The sequence below is a fragment of the Physeter macrocephalus genome, chromosome 3 (genome assembly GCF_002837175.3).
Source record: "Physeter macrocephalus isolate SW-GA chromosome 3, ASM283717v5, whole genome shotgun sequence".
NCBI lineage: Eukaryota > Metazoa > Chordata > Mammalia > Artiodactyla > Physeteridae > Physeter > Physeter macrocephalus.
The window spans coordinates 7,656,330-7,677,345 of NC_041216.1; the positions used below are offsets into that span (position 1 = coordinate 7,656,330).

Genomic DNA, 21,016 nt, shown 5'->3' on the forward strand with positions numbered 1-21,016 from the left:
GCATCAGCAGGCGGACGCGCAACCACTGCGCCACCAGGGAAGCCCCCTGTCCATTTTTTTGATTGGGTTGTTTGTTTTTTTTTTTTGATATTGAGCTGCATGAACTGTTTGTATACTTTGGAGATTAATCCTTTGTCAGTTGCTCCATTTGCAAATATTTTCTCCCATTCTGAGTGTTGTCTTTTTGTCTTGTTTATGTTTTCTTTCCTTTGCTGTGCAAAAGCTTTTAAGTTTCATTAGGTCCCATCTGTTTATTTTTGTTTTTATTTTCATTACTTGGGGAGGTGGGTCAAGAAAGATCTTGCTGTGATTTATGTCCAAGAGTGTTCTTCCTCTATTTTCCTTTAAGAGATGTATAGTGTCTGGTCTTACATTTAGATCTTTAATCCATTTTGAGTTTATGTTTGTGTATGGTGTTAGGGAGTGTTCTGATTTCATTCTTTTACATGTAGCTGTAGCACATGGGTTCTTAATTTGTCTGCCTTCCTTTCAGTTTGGGATTCTCGCGTGTACATGTTTCTACGTAAGTGTAGACTTAGGTTAGTCGTGATTAAGTCTTTCAGGTTTTTTCATTTAGTCTTCCTATCTAGTCATAATATTTAATGGTAACATTTATTATGTTTTTAATTATTAATAATAGGTATCATTTCTATGTTTGCTGTGTACCAAGCAAAAATGTATAAAATGTGTATAACATTTTATACATTTTATAGGTAATATCTTTTAAATATGCATAACAACCTTTTCTCAGGAAAATGACATTTTCCATGGACACACAGTTAATAAGTGGCAGAACTGAGATTCAACCTGCAATATAATCTCACAATAAAACTTAGAAAAATAAAGAATTTTTAAAAATTCCCACCAGCCTAAGACAACCACCATTAACAACGTTTTGCTGGTTTAATGCTTTCCTCCACCCTATACCCTTCAAGCATAGGAGTGTCATTTTATTTACATTTTTAAGCCATCTATCCTTCCTTCATTGCCACTGTGGAGTGGTGAGTCCATGATAAAATGATAATGTTTCCTTTACCTTTTCCAAAATTGGTGAGGACTATTTGAATAACAAATCACAGTTGCTACCTTTCCCAGCTGAGAAACAAGGAGAAACAGCCCTTCCATTAAGCAGCATCCCCCAAGACAGGGCTCTGCATGCAGTCTGGCTGCCACCCTTTGGTGGGCTACCTGAACCTCACACAGAACCTCTTTCCTGAGCAGGGATTGTGTTTTTCAGACAAAAAGGAAAACCTAAGAGGAAAAGCAAGTACAGGATCCTGGATGCCACGGATCAGGAAAGCCTGGAACTGAAGCCAACCTCGCGAGCAGGTAGTGGCCCCGGGAACTGGGAACCGGGGGTGTCTGGGTTGGTGCACTCTCCCTGAAGAGCCACCACCATCACCAGTCCCTCCTAAATGTGTTTTTGTTGGCAGCTCTTTGTGCTGGAAAAGCATCTTGTCCCCTCCCTGTTGAGGGCTCAGGGTCAGCTTTGCCCTGTGGGGGCAGAAGCTGCCTACTGGACAAGCTCGGACTCCAGGGCTCACTTCTTAGTGGTCCTTTGACTGTGCCGAGGGGCTCAGCCTCTTGCTTTCCTTTGCCTGCTCGTTCCCCTCAGGGTTCCTGCCTGGAGTTCAGCTTTTCAAGCTGCCCCTGTAGTCGGGCTCAGGGACCTTGGTCTCTTATTCCTGATCAGTCTGTCCTTTCCGGGCAGACAAGGTGAGGCCATGAAGAGATCAAAGCCAATGTCTGCCAGCTGGCCTCCTTGCCAGCCAGCCATCCTCTCCCATCTTCCTCTCTCCAGTATTTGTCAGGTAGATCCACAGGCTCCATCATTGTCTTAGAGCAGGTGGAGGGCAGCTCCCCTGCTGGCTCCAGGTGCACTGAGCTCATCTGTCAAAGAATTTCCAGCTGCACAAGCATTAAGACGGCTTTCAGTGACGGGGCTCGGAGAGCCAGGGTGGGTAGAGGGCCCTCTGTCCTTGTCTGGACTAGGTCATTGGTGAGGTTCCCATTCATCACGGATGCCACAGGACAGGCCTCATCTCTTTATGGGAGCTGGGCTCTATATAGAGCTATTCCTAAACACTCTGCAAGTACAACTATTTTTATACAAAGTATTTATTAAACGTCTCTCATACTTAAAGCTTCGTATTAGGAGAGGCTGTAAGGGGACCATAGAGAGTTCTAAACCATAGGCTCTGCCCTCAGAACTTCACTGTAGTGAGGGAGAAGACATATGAGAAGAGAATAAATGCTCATAGGCAGTCTGGGCTCTGTCAGCACCCAGGCAGCTTGGTTAGGGAACACTGTGGGGTGGTGCCTGGAGGCTGGGGCCTAGCGAACCACAGAAGTGCAGCCAGAGCGCCACACAGGTTACTGAGGATGAGGCCTCGAGGGGAGAACGTTGCACAGCACTGTCCGCAAGGTAGCCAAGGTTGTGTTTATGTTGCTCTGGCAAGGCTTTTCCACTCCTTGAAGTCATTCGCGACTTACTTTTGGTCTGGTAGACATGGCCTTGGTGAGCTTACGTCACTGTGCTTTTCTGAGATCCTCCTCCTTGCTGATATCTCTCTTTTCTAAACAAACTTTGTTGGTTCATATTTCTGTCCAGAAAGCACTTTCTCATCCTTCCCTTAACCTGCCAATTAAAGTCGTGCTTATCTTTCTCCCACACGTCTGTTTCGGCGTTTCTCTCACTGTATTATATCAGTTTTGTTATTGTTTGTCCCCTTACTAGTCAGCAGTATCCTTGAGGGCAGGGACTTTACCTTATTCATCTGTAAATATGGATTAATACCACTGTGGACCAGGCCCTATGCCAGATACTGGTTATATTACAGTGAACTAAACAGAAAGACGTTGCTCTTGTGTAGTTTATGTCAGGCCAACATTAAACAAACAAATTCACAAATATACAAAATGTGATAATGGAAGGTCTTTATAAAGAATAGCACTTAAGCTGAGACCCAAGGGACGACGAGAAGGAGCGTAAGACACGCGAAGACTCTGGGAAATAGGATCGCAGGCAAAGCTGGTGAAGGCCCGGCTGCTGGAATGAGCAGAGGGGATTTGAAGAAGACATGGTGAGCGTGGGGTGAGTGGCATAGGCTGGGCAGGCGAGCAGGGACCTTGCTGTGGGTTCCTTCTAAGAGCAGTGGGGAGCCATGGGTAGTTTTTTTAAGGAGGTGCATGGTGCAGTTAGATTTACATTTTAAAAAGACAACTGTGGCTGCTATGTGAAGGAATTGGAGAGGCAAAACTGGGTGAGAGGAGATTAGATAGAATGCCCTTATGGTGGAGAGATGATGAGATGGAGAGAGGCAGATGGGTTCCAGATACATTTGGGGGAAAGGCTTGCTGAGGTTCATGATATGTTTTCCAAGGGGGGGCGGTGAGAGAAAAGGAGAAGTAAAGGATGGTGCCCAAGCATCTTCTTTGAGCATCTGTGGATTGGGTGGTTTTATTACCCTAGATGCAAAAGACTGCAGAAGAAGCACTGGAGAAGATCATTTGGTTTAGAACAGTTATGAATGGGGTTGAGGAAATGAGGCTGGAGGATGAAATTATGGGGAGTTTTGAACATCAGCATTTATGATGGTGATGAGAAGTGAAAATGCTGGCATAGTAGAATTAGTCTAGTGACAACATTTCATTCATTGAAGAGATCACAGGTGGATGCCAGCAAGGAGATTCTTGCGACGGTCCGAGGAGGGATGATGATGGCTCAGACAGCTTGGTATCAGTGGGATGGAGGGACAGGAAAGGTCCAGGCTGCTTTGTGACATGAGAGACAGGGACTGATAGCCCTGACGACAGAATTAGGACAGTCGGTGCAGTTTGGGTAAGAGAAGACGAATTAAATTGAACTCAGCAGGACAGGACTGGATAGGAATCTTCTGTGTGCTGGTGACAGTCGGCTCCGCAAAAGTAGATCACATCCCTTCTGGGGAGAGTGTCGAGGGGCAAAAGAAGAGTCCAGGGCTAAGGAGCTGAGGTGAGGGAGGAGGGGTGTCACCAGGGAGCAGTCAGCATGTTTGCTGCTGCAGAAGAAAAGGGTAAGAATTGGTGATGACGGCGGTGACGACACTGGAGAAGTTTCTGGTCGCCTAAAGAACTGGAGTAGATGGTGAGTGACAGATGGCAGAAGTCAAAGTGCAGTTTATTTAGGAAGTACGTTGGTGGTGAGAAAATGGAGACCCTAAATATTTAAAAGTCCTTTTAGAAGTTGAGCGACAGTAAGTGGAGATTCAGGACAGGATGGATGGGGTTCAGGAGCACGTTTGCAGGCAGAGATGCCGAAGCTAGAGGTGAGGTTCCTGGGCAGGAAGGAGGGAGTAGTGGGTAAAGGACTTAAGATGCCTCTACTGAGGCAGGCGGGAGGGAAAAGCTGGGTGACGGCAGGATGGGGAGGCAGACTTGTGGGGAACGGGAGGGAGCGGGGAGGGCTGCAGGCGGCCAGCTGCTCCTAGGTAACCAAGGTGAGACGAGATGAGGGTCGGCAGGCCCTTCTGTGCGCGGTGTCCACGTGAGGAGGCGGTGAGAGCCGCCTTGCATCTGGTGTGGGTCTGAGCAGGCCAGAAGTCCCGGCTGTCGCTCTGGGCTCCGCAGTGGATTAGTGGCTGCGACCCGGAGCAGAGTCACTAGCAGGACGAGGAGAATGGGATCCAGGACCACACTGTGTAAGGTCTGGGACTGAAGAAGCTCGGCTGGAAGAAGAGTGAATTTAGTGCGGCGTGACATGTGTGGGAGTGAGTTGAAATGGGTGCTGCTGGGAGGATGGGGACTGGAAGTGTCGCGGGCCCACCTGAGTGAGCTCGGAGCCACTGGCACCGAAGACCCGCAGGCAGAGCGGGACAGGTGCCCACCCACAGGAGACATGGTATACACTCAGCGGTTGTGCTGTTCGGTTTGGTTTGGTTTTGCTGTTCTGTTGACTTTTCTTCAAGACTTTCTATTGAGGTCTATTAGATTGAACCATATAAGATTACTGATAATTGACTTTTGAGCGTTTTAGCAGTTTTCTGTGATTCAGTCTAATGTGTGCAGAAAATCATAAGCACGTTTCATAAGTGCATGTACCCATGTAATCAGCCCCCCAGAAGCGCCCCCTTTGTGCTTCTTTCCAGTCACTGCCTGCCTCCCCCCAATTTACTTCTGGTATCTTGGGAGTAGTTTATATAAATGGAATCATTGGGCTTGGCGCCTGTCCCTCAACATTACATTTAGCACATCCATCCATGTTGTTAGGTAGAGCAATAGTTCGTTCATTCCCATCGCCGTGCAATTTCCTTTGTAGGAATATATTCATTTGTCAGGTATACTGTTGATGGGCAGTTGAGTTCTTTCCATTTGGGGCTGTGATGGGGAGTGCTGCTGTAAGCGTTCTTGCCCATGTCCTTTGGTGGACATGTGTGTGGATTTCTGTTAGGTGTAGACCTAGGAACGGGATTGCTGAGTCGGAGGAGATGGATGTGTTCAGCACCCACTGATATAACCAGCTTCCTAGCTTGTATTGCTTAGTGGATGAATCGCACTCAGTTCTTCAAGCAGAGCGGGAGCTAGAGGTAGGGGGGCCCGGGTGAGTGCTGTGTACTTTGGAGCCAGCAACACGTCCCCCCTCAGGCCCCTGTCCTCCACACCTATGGCCCAGAAGGGCTTTAAGGAACAAGGGAAGCTTCAAGTGCTTGGATGCTGGAGGAGAAAGCCCCCAAAGGGTATTTCATCTATAGGGGCCAAACAGAGGTTTTGAGAACGTTGACGCTCCCCTGGTCTTGACGCTTCTTATGTTGCCACTGTCCCCTACCACACTGGAAAAGCCTGGGAAGCTGGTGTTCTTCTCTGGCCCTGCTGCTCCGCCGTCCTGAGAATCAGTGGGAGTTGTGGCCGTCCACAGTCATGTCCCAGAACTGTGCCCCTGCGATGGACAAGCTGGGCCCCAGAGCACACCGCACAGACGGCCAGCACACGGGCAAGGTCTGCGGGGCTGTGGTTCCCGAGTGACAGGTGCAGTCAGAGTCTAGATGCCCTCCTTGTTCACAGCCTGAAGTCATGTCTGGCCAGGAAAGGGCAGAATGCCTGAGAATCATCCCAGGACCTTCTTTCAGTGTTTATTGGGGATCTGGATGGGACCAGGGGGAGGGAGAGTGACTGTTGGAGGATGAGGGTTCAAACACAGCCCACCTGACTGGTCACCTTTTTTTTTAAAATTTATTTATTTTTATTTTATTTATTTATTTATTTTGGGCTGTGTTGGGTCTTCGTTGCTGCGTGCAGGCTTTTCTCTGGTTGCAGTGAGCAAGGGCTACTCTTCGTTGCGGAGCACGGGCTCTAGGCGCGTGGGCTTCAGTAGTTGTGGCTCACAGGCTTAGTTGCTCTGCGGCATGTGGGATCTTCTCGGACCGGGACTCAAACCCGTGTCCCCTGCATTGGCAGGTGGATTCTTAACCACTGCGCCACCAGGGAAGCCCTGGTCCCCTTTTTAAGAAAGGAGGTAGGTTAGGTCCTGGGGGTGGGCAGTGCCAGACCCAGCCAGAACGCTGCCAAGCTGGGTTCTTGATGTTGGCAATTCCCACTTCTAGTTCTGCTGTCTCAGCCTACCTTTTGCTGACTCCGGAGTAGTATTTGTACCAGCCAGAGGGCAGCCATCTTGCTGTTGGATGGGATCTGCCCTAAAGCTATTACCAGACCTCGTGGTATGGTCTGGCCTCTGCAGCCATAAGGATGAGTAGTGAAAGTAACTACAGTGACTTATAGAATCTCAGGCATCTTGGGACTTCCCTGGTGGCGCAGCGGGTAAGAATCCGCCTGCCAATGCAGGGGACACGGGTTCAAGCCCTGGTCCAGGAAGATCCCACATGCCACGGAGCAACTAAGCCCGTGTGCCACAACTACTGAGCCCGTGAGCCACAACTACTGAAGCCTGCGCGCCTAGAGCCCATGCTCCGCAACAAGAGAAGCCCCTGCTCACTGCAACTAGAGAGGGCCCGTACACAGCAACGAAGACCCAGCACAGCCAAAAATAAATATAAAAAAATAAATAAATTTATTAAAAAAAAAAAAAAATCTCAGGCATCTTTTCTGACCTCAGGTGCTTCTTATGGGTCCTTGTTTGTGTGTTCTGACCAGCTGACGGCTTGGGACAGTCCCCGCTTCAGTCAGGCTCTGCAGCAGAGGCCTCTGCGGGCCACATGCCTGCTCTCCCACCCCTTGTACCCTCTCAGCGAAGCCAGAGTAAACGTCTACGTAGAATGAAATTGTGTCCTCACTCAGTGTCAGCACCTCTGGCAGGCACTTTACATCCATACTGAGCCAGGGTACAGTGACAAAGTTCATTCTCTAGAGCCTAAGTTCTTGTTCCTTGTATTTCCTGCTCCCCACAGAACTCCACCCTCTGCATAAAGGGAGATAAAACATTCTACATTTAAAAGAGAAAAGAGGATGTCGTTGGGTGGCACTAGGCAAAGCTAATAGATGCTGAAAATAAAGAATCCCCATTGGAACCTGATCAGTCGCTCTCTGAGGCTTCCCTGATGGACTGTTCCATCTAGCCAGGGCTGGGGGGGCTTGGGAAGCAGCCTCCTTTTCAGGACAGGGGACCATGACTGTCCCTGTCCCCTCTGCTCCTCTGCAGGCTGGGGGGAGGGTGCAGGGTGTGGCTCAAGGAAGAGAAGATTTGTGCTTCTGACGCTGGGTTCCTGGACTCCCTTGCAGGTGTCAAACATAAAGGCCCGATGCTGAGCAGCAGCCTGGTGCACTCGGAGTCGGAGCTGGACAGTGACGACGCCATCTTCACGTGGCCAGACCGAGAGAAGGGCAAACTCCTGCATGGGCAGAACGGCTCCGTGCCCAACGGGCGGACCCCGCTTAAGGCCAGGAGCCCGCGGGAGGAGATCTTGTAGCCACCTGCTCTGTCTCCTCAGGTTAGGGGTTGGCAGTGCTAGGGTACAGAGCATTGCCAGGCTGGTTCTCATACCTCCCATGTCTGAGGGCAGCTGTTCTCCCAACGTCTGCTGGTCACTCCACCCTAACACCCTCAACTAGAGCTGCTGGTACTTGAATCCAGGGACATTCTCCGGGAACCCCTGAATGAAGCTGTGAATGAAGAGGTTTCCTCTTTAAACCTGTCTGGTAGGTCCCACAAAATGTCCTCACCTCAGGGCCTCCTTTCTTGGAACCCCTCCTCTGTTCCGAGGATGGACACTGCCAGCTCCTGGCCTCCTCTCCAGCTCTTTGTTGGCAGGGTTGCTGCTTCCGGGGCATCTGCACAGTGTGAGGCCTGGCTGTGTCCTCCACCCCTGGGTACAGAACCAAGCACCGCCAGCCCCCTGGCTCCAAAAGCCTGCCTGCAGGCACGTTCTTTGTTCTCGTCTTTGGGACGGAGTGCGCCCTCTTGCTAGGCCCAGAGGCAGTGGCGCCCCCTCCTTACCACTGCTGCTGGGCTAGGGGAGGGCTGGCTGTTTCAGGAATGCAGAGGGGCCCCTCTGGCTGCTGGGCTGTTGTGTCAGAGTAGCCAGGCTGGACACAGACTGCCACCCCTCTTCCTCCTGACCACCCTGGCTGCTTCAGGGATCAGGCCACCACTCCCTGTGCGCAGAGGAGGTAGCCACAAACAGACTGGAATGTTATGGCATGAGAGTGCACGTGTGGGACTGCCCCACAGCGGTCTCCTCTGTGTCCGTCTGTCCGAGTGTCTTCTCTCTGTGTCCCTTGCATGTGTGTGTGTGTGTGTGTGTGTGTGTGTGTGTGTGTGTGTGTGTGTGTGTGTGTTAGAGTGAGTGTGTGTGCATCAACTCCTCCTAGGGCCCTTGGCTACTCATAAGGCAACCTTGACCTGGAAAGACTTTCAGCTTCATGGAACAGAGACTTCCTGAATCCCTCCGGCCCTGTCACTGGTTCCTCAGCCATGGTTTCTGGGTGTTGAGGAATGGGAGCTTTGGGGGAGTGGCTTTTTAAAAAGAAACTTACAGTTTATACTACTGCACTACAGTCTGTTGTGAGATGATTAAACATGCTATTTAATTGTATGTGTGCCTGCTGGGTGTGCTGCTTTGTGCTCCATTGCTGGCCTGTACCACGGGTCCAGGCACCTGTATGTCCCTGTGACATTATGGCGTCTGGCAGGGAAGTCATGGGCCTGGCATCAGCATGTGTGGTGCTGGGACCCTACCTCAGTGGCTGCTGATGGAGGAGTCACCGCCCTGGCCCCTGCTGGCCAGCTGCTCCTTGTGGCTTTTAGGGAGGGGAGTTTTCTCTCCTTCCTTCAGACTTTTGTGAACACAAAATTGATGCAAACACACACAAACACCACCAGCTCCTCTCACCCCTACCCTTACCCCGTGGACAAGCTGGGGATACAGCGTGTGAGGGGCCCTGCCCTTCTCTTTTGGGTTTCCAAAGCAGTAGCGCTTGGCCCTGTGCCCCCAGAACACTGTGCAGTGTTGGAGGAACAGCTTGCTGAGCTTGTGGGATAGAAGCAGGGCTGCTGTTCGGTCTTGGACTCCCAGGAAAGGGAGGGGAGAGAAGGACTGTGGAACTCATTCTTTCCCCAAGGCCCTGTGCACAAAAACTAGCTGAGGGTGGGCGGTATTGGTTCTGTTTCTACAGGAACAGAAACGAGGCATACGAGAAGTAACTCAGTCCGCACACCGTAAATGACAGAATTAGAACTCAGGCCCAGCAGAGCCTGTGAGTGGTCTGGATCAAAATCACCTTTAGAAATGGGTTGCTGGGCCCCACCACTGTGTTTCTGATCGAGTAGGACTGGGATGAAACATGAGAATTTGCCTTTCTGATAAGTTCCAAGAGATGCTCTTCTGCTGGTCTGGGGACCACACTTTGAGAACCGCTGGTCTAGAAGTGCACATTCAGTGTGTCATGAATAGGAGGCAGCAGCTGACCCGTCCTGAGTGAGGGTGAAGGAAGCTCAGAGGAGTGGGAGCTTGAATCTGCCTGGGGCGCGCTGTGGGCCAGGGGTGCATGTTTTCTCGGGTGTGCGGGCCAGACTGCCCAAGAGCAGCTGGTGGGCAGGCGATCAGGACTTAGTGAGGTTGGTGTATTGGAAGAACTTTGGAGGATCCATGAAGGAGCTCCTGGACTTGATAACTTACTGGCTTTGTAGGTTTTTTCTGTGTTCTTTGGGCCTCATTCCTGTATCTTATCTCAGCCACAGCTCATTGAAGGATATATTTTTATCTCAGTCTCAGAGATGAATAAAATAATTTTTCATCCCCTACTCCTCCCACCAAAAAAGGGACAAACCCAGAAACCAGTGCTGCTTTCCTGGCTTGGGGTCTTGCATCAAGAAGACTGCCATGTCCCTCTTCTTTCCTGACTCATGAAAGAGCCAGAAATCCTTGGGCTTGCTTAGGGAGAGCTAGGCTACTTCCATATAACCCCGTCACCCCAAAGGAACCCTTCTGAAATAATCCTGAATTTCAGGAGCCTGGGAGCCCCTGCCTTGACCAAACTTAGCTAAACAGTCTTCCACCCTCAAAGTCCTCCATCTTCCATTTTCTAGAATGGCCAGAGGAAAGGCCAATAGAGGGCATCCTCACATTTCTTGAAGCCCACAGGTACTATGTGTGGAGAGACTTAGTCACCAGGAAGCAACACTCAAAGAAAACCCCTCGGGCTTGAAGGCTGCAGCACTGGCCTTCCTTCTGAGGGAGCAAAGGTGGGGGAGACTCTGAATCTTGTTCTTCCAGCTTCCCTTTGGCCTATCAGTGAAAGGAACCGGCACAGGTGGTCACACACACTGAGAGTTGTTCTCTGAAAACAAACAGGTAAGGAAAGAAGGTGCGTGCAGTCGGGAGCCATGAGCCCCTGGGAAGGAGGGTTTGAGGAGCGTGGATCAGGCCCTTGACTCCTTTGTGGAATGTGTGTTGAGGTTTAAAGGCCCCTGTTTGGTCTCTGGTCAAACCCAGGCCACCGGGCTTCCCTGGTGGCGCAGTGGTTAAGAATCCACCTGTCAATGCAGGGGACACGGGTTCGAGCCCTGGTCCGGGAAGATCCCCCCATGCCGCGGAGCAGCTAAGCCCGTGCACCACAACGACTGAGCCTGTGCGCCTAGAGCCCGTGCTCCACAACAAGAGAAGCCCACGTGCCTAGAGCCCATGCTCCGCAACAAGAGAAGCCACCGCAACGAGAAGCCCACACGCCGCAATGAAGAGCAGCCCCCGCTCGCCACAACTAGAGAAAGCCCACACGCAGCGACGAAGACCCAACACAGCCAAAATAAATAAATAAAAATTTTTAAAAACCAAAAAAACCCAGGCCACCATTATGACGCCTTTCACCTACGTAACCCTCCAGTTTGTGGTTGGTGCTGGTGGTACCTACTTAATATCCAGGATTTCCAGTGCCAGGGCTGGGGCTGTCCACTCTCGTGCCTCCCCACAAAGGCCCAGGTGGGATGTGTGCCTCTGTGCCCAAGTGCTGCCGAACAGGTAAACTCCCCCACCCTGGGGGCCTCTCTGAGTTGCTGGGGTTTGACATTGGAGGGTATTGATCAGGCTTTTTTGGTCACAAGGAAGAAAACTAAAGTTACCTTTCATGGGAAGGCCGGCCTTCCGTCCAGTTCTCAGTGCAGATACAAAACGCTGGCTGGCAGGTTATTGCTGTGCCCTAGTCTCACCTTCTGAGCTACGCTCTAGGTCCCCGTCCCCACTTCTAACTAATCACGTTCCTGTGTATCGACATCAGTGGTTCTCACACTGGCTGCACATTAAAATCACCTGTGCAACGTTTAAAACATACTGATGCCTGGAACCCACACCCCATGGGTTGTGATTTAACTGATCTTTCTTTTATTAATTCCTCAGAATAGTTGTGCACCCATACCATACCCTTGACAAGGGGGAAAACGGCCCTTAGCAGCTCAGCTCCAAAAGACTTGCAAACCAGCTGGATTTGGAGACAAAGAGGGAAAGTACCCAGACACCCAGTTCCTCTTAACCACCTCAGGGAGAAGCCCTTGAAGCTGGGTGTGGCAGAGATCAGCTGCTTGCCAAACCAGAGTCCTTTTCCGGGACACACAACTCACTTCATCTCCAGCCTTCTGCACAATATGGGCAGAAGAGAGGTGTTCCATCTTCAGCCCTGACCCATTAGAAACGCAAAGGTGGGGGAGACTCTGAATCTTGTTCTTCCAGCTTCCCTTTGGCCTATCAGTGAAAGGAACCGGCACAGGTGGTCACACACACTGAGAGTTGTTCTCTGAAAACAAACAGGTAAGGAAAGAAGGTGCGTGCAGTCGGGAGCCATGAGCCCCTGGGAAGGAGGGTTTGAGGAGCGTGGATCAGGCCCTTGACTCCTTTGTGGAATGTGTGTTGAGGTTTAAAGGCCCCTGTTTGGTCTCTGGTCAAACCCAGGCCACCGGGCTTCCCTGGTGGCGCAGTGGTTAAGAATCCACCTGTCAATGCAGGGGACACGGGTTCGAGCCCTGGTCCGGGAAGATCCCCCCATGCCGCGGAGCAGCTAAGCCCGTGCACCACAACGACTGAGCCTGTGCGCCTAGAGCCCGTGCTCCACAACAAGAGAAGCCCACGTGCCTAGAGCCCATGCTCCGCAACAAGAGAAGCCACCGCAACGAGAAGCCCACACGCCGCAATGAAGAGCAGCCCCCGCTCGCCACAACTAGAGAAAGCCCACACGCAGCGACGAAGACCCAACACAGCCAAAATAAATAAATAAAAATTTTTAAAAACCAAAAAAACCCAGGCCACCATTATGACGCCTTTCACCTACGTAACCCTCCAGTTTGTGGTTGGTGCTGGTGGTACCTACTTAATATCCAGGATTTCCAGTGCCAGGGCTGGGGCTGTCCACTCTCGTGCCTCCCCACAAAGGCCCAGGTGGGATGTGTGCCTCTGTGCCCAAGTGCTGCCGAACAGGTAAACTCCCCCACCCTGGGGGCCTCTCTGAGTTGCTGGGGTTTGACATTGGAGGGTATTGATCAGGCTTTTTTGGTCACAAGGAAGAAAACTAAAGTTACCTTTCATGGGAAGGCCGGCCTTCCGTCCAGTTCTCAGTGCAGATACAAAACGCTGGCTGGCAGGTTATTGCTGTGCCCTAGTCTCACCTTCTGAGCTACGCTCTAGGTCCCCGTCCCCACTTCTAACTAATCACGTTCCTGTGTATCGACATCAGTGGTTCTCACACTGGCTGCACATTAAAATCACCTGTGCAACGTTTAAAACATACTGATGCCTGGAACCCACACCCCATGGGTTGTGATTTAACTGATCTTTCTTTTATTAATTCCTCAGAATAGTTGTGCACCCATACCATACCCTTGACAAGGGGGAAAACGGCCCTTAGCAGCTCAGCTCCAAAAGACTTGCAAACCAGCTGGATTTGGAGACAAAGAGGGAAAGTACCCAGACACCCAGTTCCTCTTAACCACCTCAGGGAGAAGCCCTTGAAGCTGGGTGTGGCAGAGATCAGCTGCTTGCCAAACCAGAGTCCTTTTCCGGGACACACAACTCACTTCATCTCCAGCCTTCTGCACAATATGGGCAGAAGAGAGGTGTTCCATCTTCAGCCCTGACCCATTAGAAACGTGTGTGACGCCCCCTCCTCCATCTGCTGGCCAGATGCGGAGGAGCTCTCGGGGGACTCTGAGGCCATGGGAGAGACATGCATGGTGGAGGGAGCCCGGTTCCTAAACCACCATCTAGAAGAGAGCTGCTCTTACCAGAATGGCCGTTGGATTGTGATGAGAGAAATGAGAACTTTACTGTACTAGCCAATGCACTTTTTTTTAAAAAAGTAGGGGGCTTCCCTGGCTGTCCAGTGGTTAAGACTCTGCACTCCCAACGCAAGGGGCATGGGTTCGATCCCTGGTCAGGGAACGAAGATCCCACGTGCCGTGTGGCGCGGCCAAAAAACAAAAAAACTAATGGCTGGTGTTAAGATTGTGGGCCCAGGCTCTCCTTTGACAGGCCTCCCTGGGCCCAAGTAAGCTAGCAGGGTTGACAAAGATGCCTCAGCCCAGGGCTCTGCGACAGCCACGTGGGCTGCAGGAGGGGCAGCTGGAGAACTAAGGCATACCACAGTCGTCTTGGCCATACAGTCCTAGGTGACATGCTCTTTGTTTTCTGAAGATCAGACAGTAATAACTCAGATCCTCCCTTAGGATAAGGGCAACATGCTTAGGGATCCTCGGGGGTATGATTACCTCTAGTGTGTGGTTTGGGAATTTGAGGGCTTGGGGAGGAATAATCAGCAGCAATGTGAAACTTAAGCTAGATCTCTGGGGGTGGGGAACTTCCAGTCTGTCTGTTGACAGGCGGTATCTCAATTGTTACTATATCTTGTAGCCCAGAAAACTGAAGATTTTCAAACACCCATTTCTATGGTTAAAAAATAATAATAAAAAAAGCTTAAAGGAAGAGCCAGGACAAATCCATTGCAAAAAGTGTTTAATTCAAACTTTGTGCTGTAAATGACTACAGGATTTTAGTATTCAACTGGAAATACGGCTACATGGAGGAAAGTCATTATCTTTGTAATCTGCAGGTAACCACACACACCCTGAATCTCTGAAGGAGTCCAGTGCCCTTAAGAAAAACAATGTCAGTATACACTTGAAGTCAGACCTGGGCTCCCAGTTTGAACTGTAGAGCCCAAAATGGGGAATTGAATCATGGGAATATCTGAGTCACATGCTTTTCCTTGGCATTTATTAGTTGGCTAAATAAATTGAAGCAGATAAAGTGCCATCCCCTTAGAGCAGTTTAAGCTTTCCCCCAGGCAATGCCCTCCAGCCTTCAAGTAGACTAGATTCAAGTAGGCTGCCTCCTAGCAGCCTAGAATCTCTCTCCTCTAAAACCTGGGGCTACATCTGGGGCTACAGTGACTCATGTGCCTCTACACTCTATACAGCACTCAACCTCCTGCCTCCTACTTGCTTACAAGTTCATGAGGCTGTGGAGCCATCTTGTGTTTTATAACACTCTTCTGATTCTGATGGGTTACATGGAGACAAAACACAAGTCTCAAACACCTGTGCCTCAGATAAAGAGGGTTCCTGTCATGCTGCCCATAATCTGCACATGCTCATCAGTGATTAATGCCAACAACAGGCAGCTCTGGAGAAACCACAGACACCACTCTATCCCTACCTTTGCTCAAAAATCCCAAGCTATCTCTATCAATCAAAAGCATGAAGCGCTTTTAAACATGGTACCCTTTGGATCTATTAAGTGCCATATTCTCTTCTTTTTAAAAATTAATTAATTTATTTATTTTTTGGCTGTGTTGGGTCTTCGTTGCTGCCTGCGGGCTTTCTTTAGTTGAGATGAGCAGGGACTACTCTTCGTTGTGCTGCATGGGCTTCTCATTGCGGTGGCTTCTCTTGTTGTGGAGCACGGGCTCTGCACCCAGGCTTCGGTAGTTGTGGCACATGGGCTCAGTAGTTGTTGCACACGGGCTTAGTTGCTCCACAGCATGTGGGATCTTCTCGGACCGGGACTCAAACCCGTGTCCCCTGCATTGGCAGGTGGATTCTTAACCACTGGGCCACCAGGGAAGCCCCCAAATGCCATATTCTTATTTGGAAAAGCAGTGTCAACTTCAGCATTCCAAAAGTGCCCATGTCATCTTACGGTGGCTGGCATGCACTTGAAAGTGTGCCTAGGACGAACATGGAGCCTAGTACAGACTGACCAAGCCAGGGATGCAGAAGAGGCGGCTTCTCAAAGACACGCCAGCTGAAGAGGGAAGAGGATCTGGTCACCGCTGAGCTGAGCTGAGCTGACACTCCAAGGGAACCTGGCCGAATGAGCTCCCAGGTAATGCTACTTGTGGGGGAGAATAAAAAGATGGAATTAAAATACTAAACAATGAATGCCATTTAAGATAGAGGTAGGGTGGTAATTGAAATGAAAGTAATCTAAGGTCCTTTCATAGAAGGACAGTAAAAATGCTGATTAACTTTAGAGTTTAAGTCAGGTGTTCATGTTATAAATACTGAGTAAGCCACTAAAAATTCAGAACTAGAATATCTAAACCAGAAGAGGAAAGAAAAAATTAAAATACTTCAATCAACCAAATGGAAAGCAGGAATAGAGGTAAAACTGCAGCATTAAAAATTTGATCACTGGGCTTCCCTGGTGGCGCAGTGGTTGAGAATCCGCCTGCCGATGCAGGGGACACGGGTTCATGCCCCGGTCCAGGAAGATCCCACATGCCGCAGAGTGGCTGGGCCCGTGAGCCATGGCTGCTGAGCCAGTGCGTCCGGAGCCTGTGCTCCGCAACCGGAGAGGCCACAACAGTGAGAGGCCCGTGTACCACAAAAAAAAAAAAAAAATTTGATCACTTAATAGGCAGAAGTTGTCAGATTGGATATTAAAACAACCACCACTACCACCTCCAAACAGAAGTTAACAGATGGGATATACCTGTAAAACTATATTCACAAGAGACACCTAAAATATAGCATACAGAGATTGAAAATAAAAGGACAGCAAAGATATACTGGGGGTTTTTGTTCCTATTAAGACAATGAAGTAGCATAGGCTACTGGCTCCCTTCCTCAAAAATTAACCCTAGGAAAACAATACACCTTAGGAAATAGCATAAATCTGAGGAACCACCACCAAAAACCAAACCGACAAGAAATCTCCCCCAATCCTGTTAAGAACCCTTAGGACACTGGAGGTCATCAGAAACCGTAAGGGCAGGTAGGACATCAGTGAGTTGTTTACTCTTGCTGAACATGAGACACACAGCCAAGTCACTGGTGTCAGAGGGACACTACCTAGTCAGCCCAAAAGCTCTGCTGGGGTGAAAAGAGGAGATGGGCTAGGCAGCTGCTCTTGGTAAATTAAAACCTTTCCCCCCTCCAAAGCCCCAGGACTGGTAGATGACAATTAGGAATTGCTGTTTCTTCCTAAGGCTCTGAAAGTAAATCTTTGAGCAGTTACTGGTAGAGTAGTTGACAGTGACTGTGAGGTACCCAGAGGTCATTACCTTCCCCTTTTTAATTGAAAGGGACAGCATAGAGCATGGCCTTGACCTTTCACCAATAAATACTACCAGATAGAAGAGCTAATGCTCTGGAGGGACATGAGCTCACAGGCCAAAATAACCAGAATACAACCCCTGGCCCCCAAAGACAGCAAACTAAACATATACTCTCTAACCAAGAATTGAAAATAAAGCAAAATAAAAATACAGGAAAATATTAGCAATATGAAGCAGGAACAAGAACCAAGTGAAAATATTAAGTATGAAAAATATAATGAATGGGATAGAGGGACAGATACAGGTCAAAAGCAATTAGTTGGAGCATCATCTCAAGGTCCTTTACCAAAAGGAAGCAGGAAATGGTCAGAAGAGACACACACATACACATACACACACACACGAAGCAGTCCAGCAGTAGAGTAGAAGTGCCAACATCTGAATAAATGGGAGTCCAAGAAGACAAGAGAAAAAAATGAGGAAATATTTGAAGAAATAATGAGAATAGGTTGATCAGAATTAAAGAAAGAAGAAGGAACTCATGGATGATTAAGGAAAACGTACAACCAGAAACACTAGTAAGAGATTTAAGACCACCTAAGAAAATGAAAAATTCTGAAAGCTCCCAGAGAGAAATAGCAGATCAATTACAAAGGAGCAAGAATCAGATTGACATCAGGTTTCCTAACAGTATCCTTAGATGAAAGAAGACAAAGGAATCACGTTTCCAAAATGCTGAAGGAAAAGAATTTTGAACTCAAAATTTATATCAAACCCATTTAAACATGAAAGTAGAATAAAAAATATTCTCAGGGATACAAACCTTCAGAATTTTTTCACAATAGATCCACCTAAAATATAGAAGTGGTTAAATATGAAAAATAAATTTAGACATGGGAAGACATATAGGAAGTAAGGGTGAGCAAATAAATACTTTGGCAAAGTTTGTACAGATGGTCCCCAACTTATGATGGTTTAAGATTTTTCAGCTTCATGATGGTGTGAAAGTGATACAGATTCAGTAGAAACCAACTTTTGAATTTTGAATTTTAATTGTTTCCTGACCTAGCAATATGTGGAAGGACACCTTCTCGTGATGCTGGGCAGTGGCAGCTGCCACAGCTCCCAGTCAGCCACACGATCACAAAGGTAAAAAACCAACACAACTATTTTGTATTCATACAACCCATCTGTTTTTCACTTTCAGTACAATATTCAATAAATTACATGAGGGCTTCCCTGGTGCCGCAGTGGTTGGGAGTCCACCTGCCAGTGAGGGGGACGCAGGTTCGAGCCCTGGTCTGGGAGGATCCTGCGTGCCGCAGAGCAACTAGGCCCGTGCGCGACAACTGCTGAGCCTGCGCTCTGGAGCCCGCGAGCCATAACTGCTGAGCCCATGTGCCACAGCTATTGAGGCCCACGCGGCCGGAGCGGGTGCTCCACAACGGGAGAGGCCACCACAATGAGAAGCCCACGCACCACAATGAGGAGCGGCCCCCGCTCGCTGCAACTAGAGAAAGCCTGCACATAGCAGCAAAGACCCAACTCAGCCAAAATAAGTAAATAAATAAATTTATTTTAAAAAAATAATAAATTACATGAGATATTCAACACTTTATTATAGAATAGGCTTTGTGTAAGATGGTATTGCCCAATTAATGTTAATGCAGGCTAATTTAAGTGTTCTGGGCACCTTTAAGGTAGGCTAGGCTAAGCTACGATGTTCAGGTTAGGTGTGTTAAATGCATTTTTTAAAATTAATTAATTTATTTATTGGCTGCGTTGGGTCTTCATTGCTGCACGCGGGCTTTCTCTAGTTGAGGTGAGCTGGGGCTACTCTTTGTTGTGGTGCACGGGCTTCTCATTGTGGTGGCTTCTCTTGTTGCGGAGCACGGGCTCCAGGTGCATAGGCTTCAGTAGTTGTGGCACACAGGCTCTAGAGTGCAGGCTCAGTAGTTGTGGCACACAGGCTCAGTAGTTGTGGCTCGCAGGCTCTAGAGTGCAGGCTCAGTAGTTGTGGTGCACAGGCTTAGTTGCTCCGTGGCATGTGGGATCTTCCCAGACCAGGGCTCGAACCCGTGTCCCCTGCATTGGCAGGCGGATTCCTAACCACTGCGCCACCAGGGAAGTCCCGTTAAATGCATTTTTAACTTACAATATTTTATTCGGACATAACACCATCGTAAGTTGAGGAAGATCTGTAGTCTGAAACAGCTAGAAGTAAAGGAGAGTTAGTGGGGAGAAGAGGAAGGGGGAAGGAGAGGAAGGGGAAGGAAAGGAAAACAATGAAGTATATTAACAATCCAGAGCCAAAATTCTAAAAAATATCAACATGGTAGGATTGGGAAGACCAAAATCTTACTAGGAAGAGATTTAGATGACAGTTAAAGAAACCAATAGGGGTAAACAAGCATGTTTAGTATTAATATCAATTTAAAAAAGTAGAATGTATTACTTTTAAACAGGTAGAAGAAAATTTTCCATTGCTACTCAGTGGAAAGCAAGGGGGAATAAAGTACACTAAGTAGAAATTGTGAAATAACAGCAGAAATATGGTTTAATAGCAGTGGTTAAAATGAATGTAAACATCTTAAACTTAACTGAAGACAGACTCACCCCTTCTTTTCCATCTTCACTTGCCCTGCCTGAATGGACATTAGTGTTTGAGGAAGTAAGTGCATGTAAAGGGAGTAACTGGTGGGCCTGGAGCCCACGGAAGCCCACTGGTGAAGGGGGCCACAGTGAAGCAGCCCAGCAACAGGGCAAGTGAGACAGTGGGTGACTGGAATAGGATACTGATTACGTTGTGCGAATACGTTAACTGATTGAGAAAATAAATATATATATTGAGGATAATGGGAGACAGATTTCTCAGTGTTTAAGAAAGGATTTATGAACATGGAAAGGGAGAAGGCTTTCTCCCGAGGTATTGAACTCAAATTGGAAGAACTGGTATGAACTCACAGGTTCAGATATATGATAGACAGATAGATGATAGATAGATAGATAGATAGATGATAGATAGGCAGATAGATGATAGAGTTGTATATAGTTATATAAACATGTGTATATATTTGCTTATGGATTGATTGAGTCTGTCCACTGACAGGGCATAGGAACAATTTTATCTTAGTAGCAACAAGCATACCAATTGCTCAGGCATTAGGGCTTCATGGTTGAGTCTAAGACTGGGGAAGGGAAAGTACAAAATAATGCTGGAACATCTGGTTTTGAGTAACTAAATGCTGAAAAAATAATGGGGACATGTCAGAATGACAAAGAAGCCAGCCAGAAGGGGCTTCCATTGATTAAATCTAGGACAATTTGAGTATCAAAATAAATGAGTATCAAATTATAACCTAATAAATGAAATAGGAATCTATGACTCCATACTGATATACATAAATGCATAAAAAATTTAAAAGACCCAATATGAATTCTTTTTTAAAAACCCAGCAATTGAGGGCAAAAATGATGGAAAAAAAGAATAAACAACAGGGGAAAAAAATAAGAAAAGAGAGGAAAAACAGTAATAAAATCAGAGATGGAAAAGAGAAGACTGAATAAACCAAATGATGGTTCTTCAAAAAGATTTTTAAGGTAGATAAGACTGATCAAAAAGCAACAAATAACACACAAGGGAATCCCCATAACGTTATCAGCTGATTTTTCAGCAGAAACTCTGCGGGCTAGAAGGGAGTGGCATGACATATTTAAAGTGATGAAATGGAAAAACCTACCACAAAGAATACTCTACCCAGCAAGGCTCTCATTCAGATTCGATGGAGAAATCAAAAGCTTTACAGACAAGCAAAAAGCTAAGAGAATTCAGCACCACCAAACCAGCTTTACAACAAATGCTAAAGGAACTTCTCTAGGCAGGAAAGAGACCAGCAACTTAAAACAACCTTCTATGTATATAGACTGCTATATCAAAACCTCATGGGAACAGCAAACCAAAAAACTACAAGAGATACACACACACAAAAGAAAAAGCAACCCAAACACAACACCAAAGATAGTCATTCAAATCACAAAGGAAACAAAAGAG

At 48.0% G+C, this 21,016-nt stretch overlaps 1 protein-coding gene across 5 annotated transcripts in view; it reads left to right on the top strand.

The window, feature by feature from the left end:
• KIAA0319L (KIAA0319 like) overlaps positions 1–9,361 on the top strand; it is a 106,199-nt gene extending 96,838 nt beyond the window's left edge. For 4 of the 5 annotated variants that reach the window (XM_028486404.2, XM_028486392.2, XM_028486414.2 and 1 more), the window contains 2 exons: positions 1,238–1,329; positions 7,711–9,361. In XM_028486404.2, coding sequence (XP_028342205.1) covers positions 1,238–1,329; positions 7,711–7,898 — 280 coding nt within the window. In that variant the 3' untranslated portion in view covers positions 7,899–9,361. The remainder of the gene's footprint in view (positions 1–1,237; positions 1,330–7,710) is intronic. The other variant, XM_024125266.3, reaches the window with a different exon arrangement.
• The last annotated feature ends 11,655 nt before the right edge of the window (positions 9,362–21,016 follow it).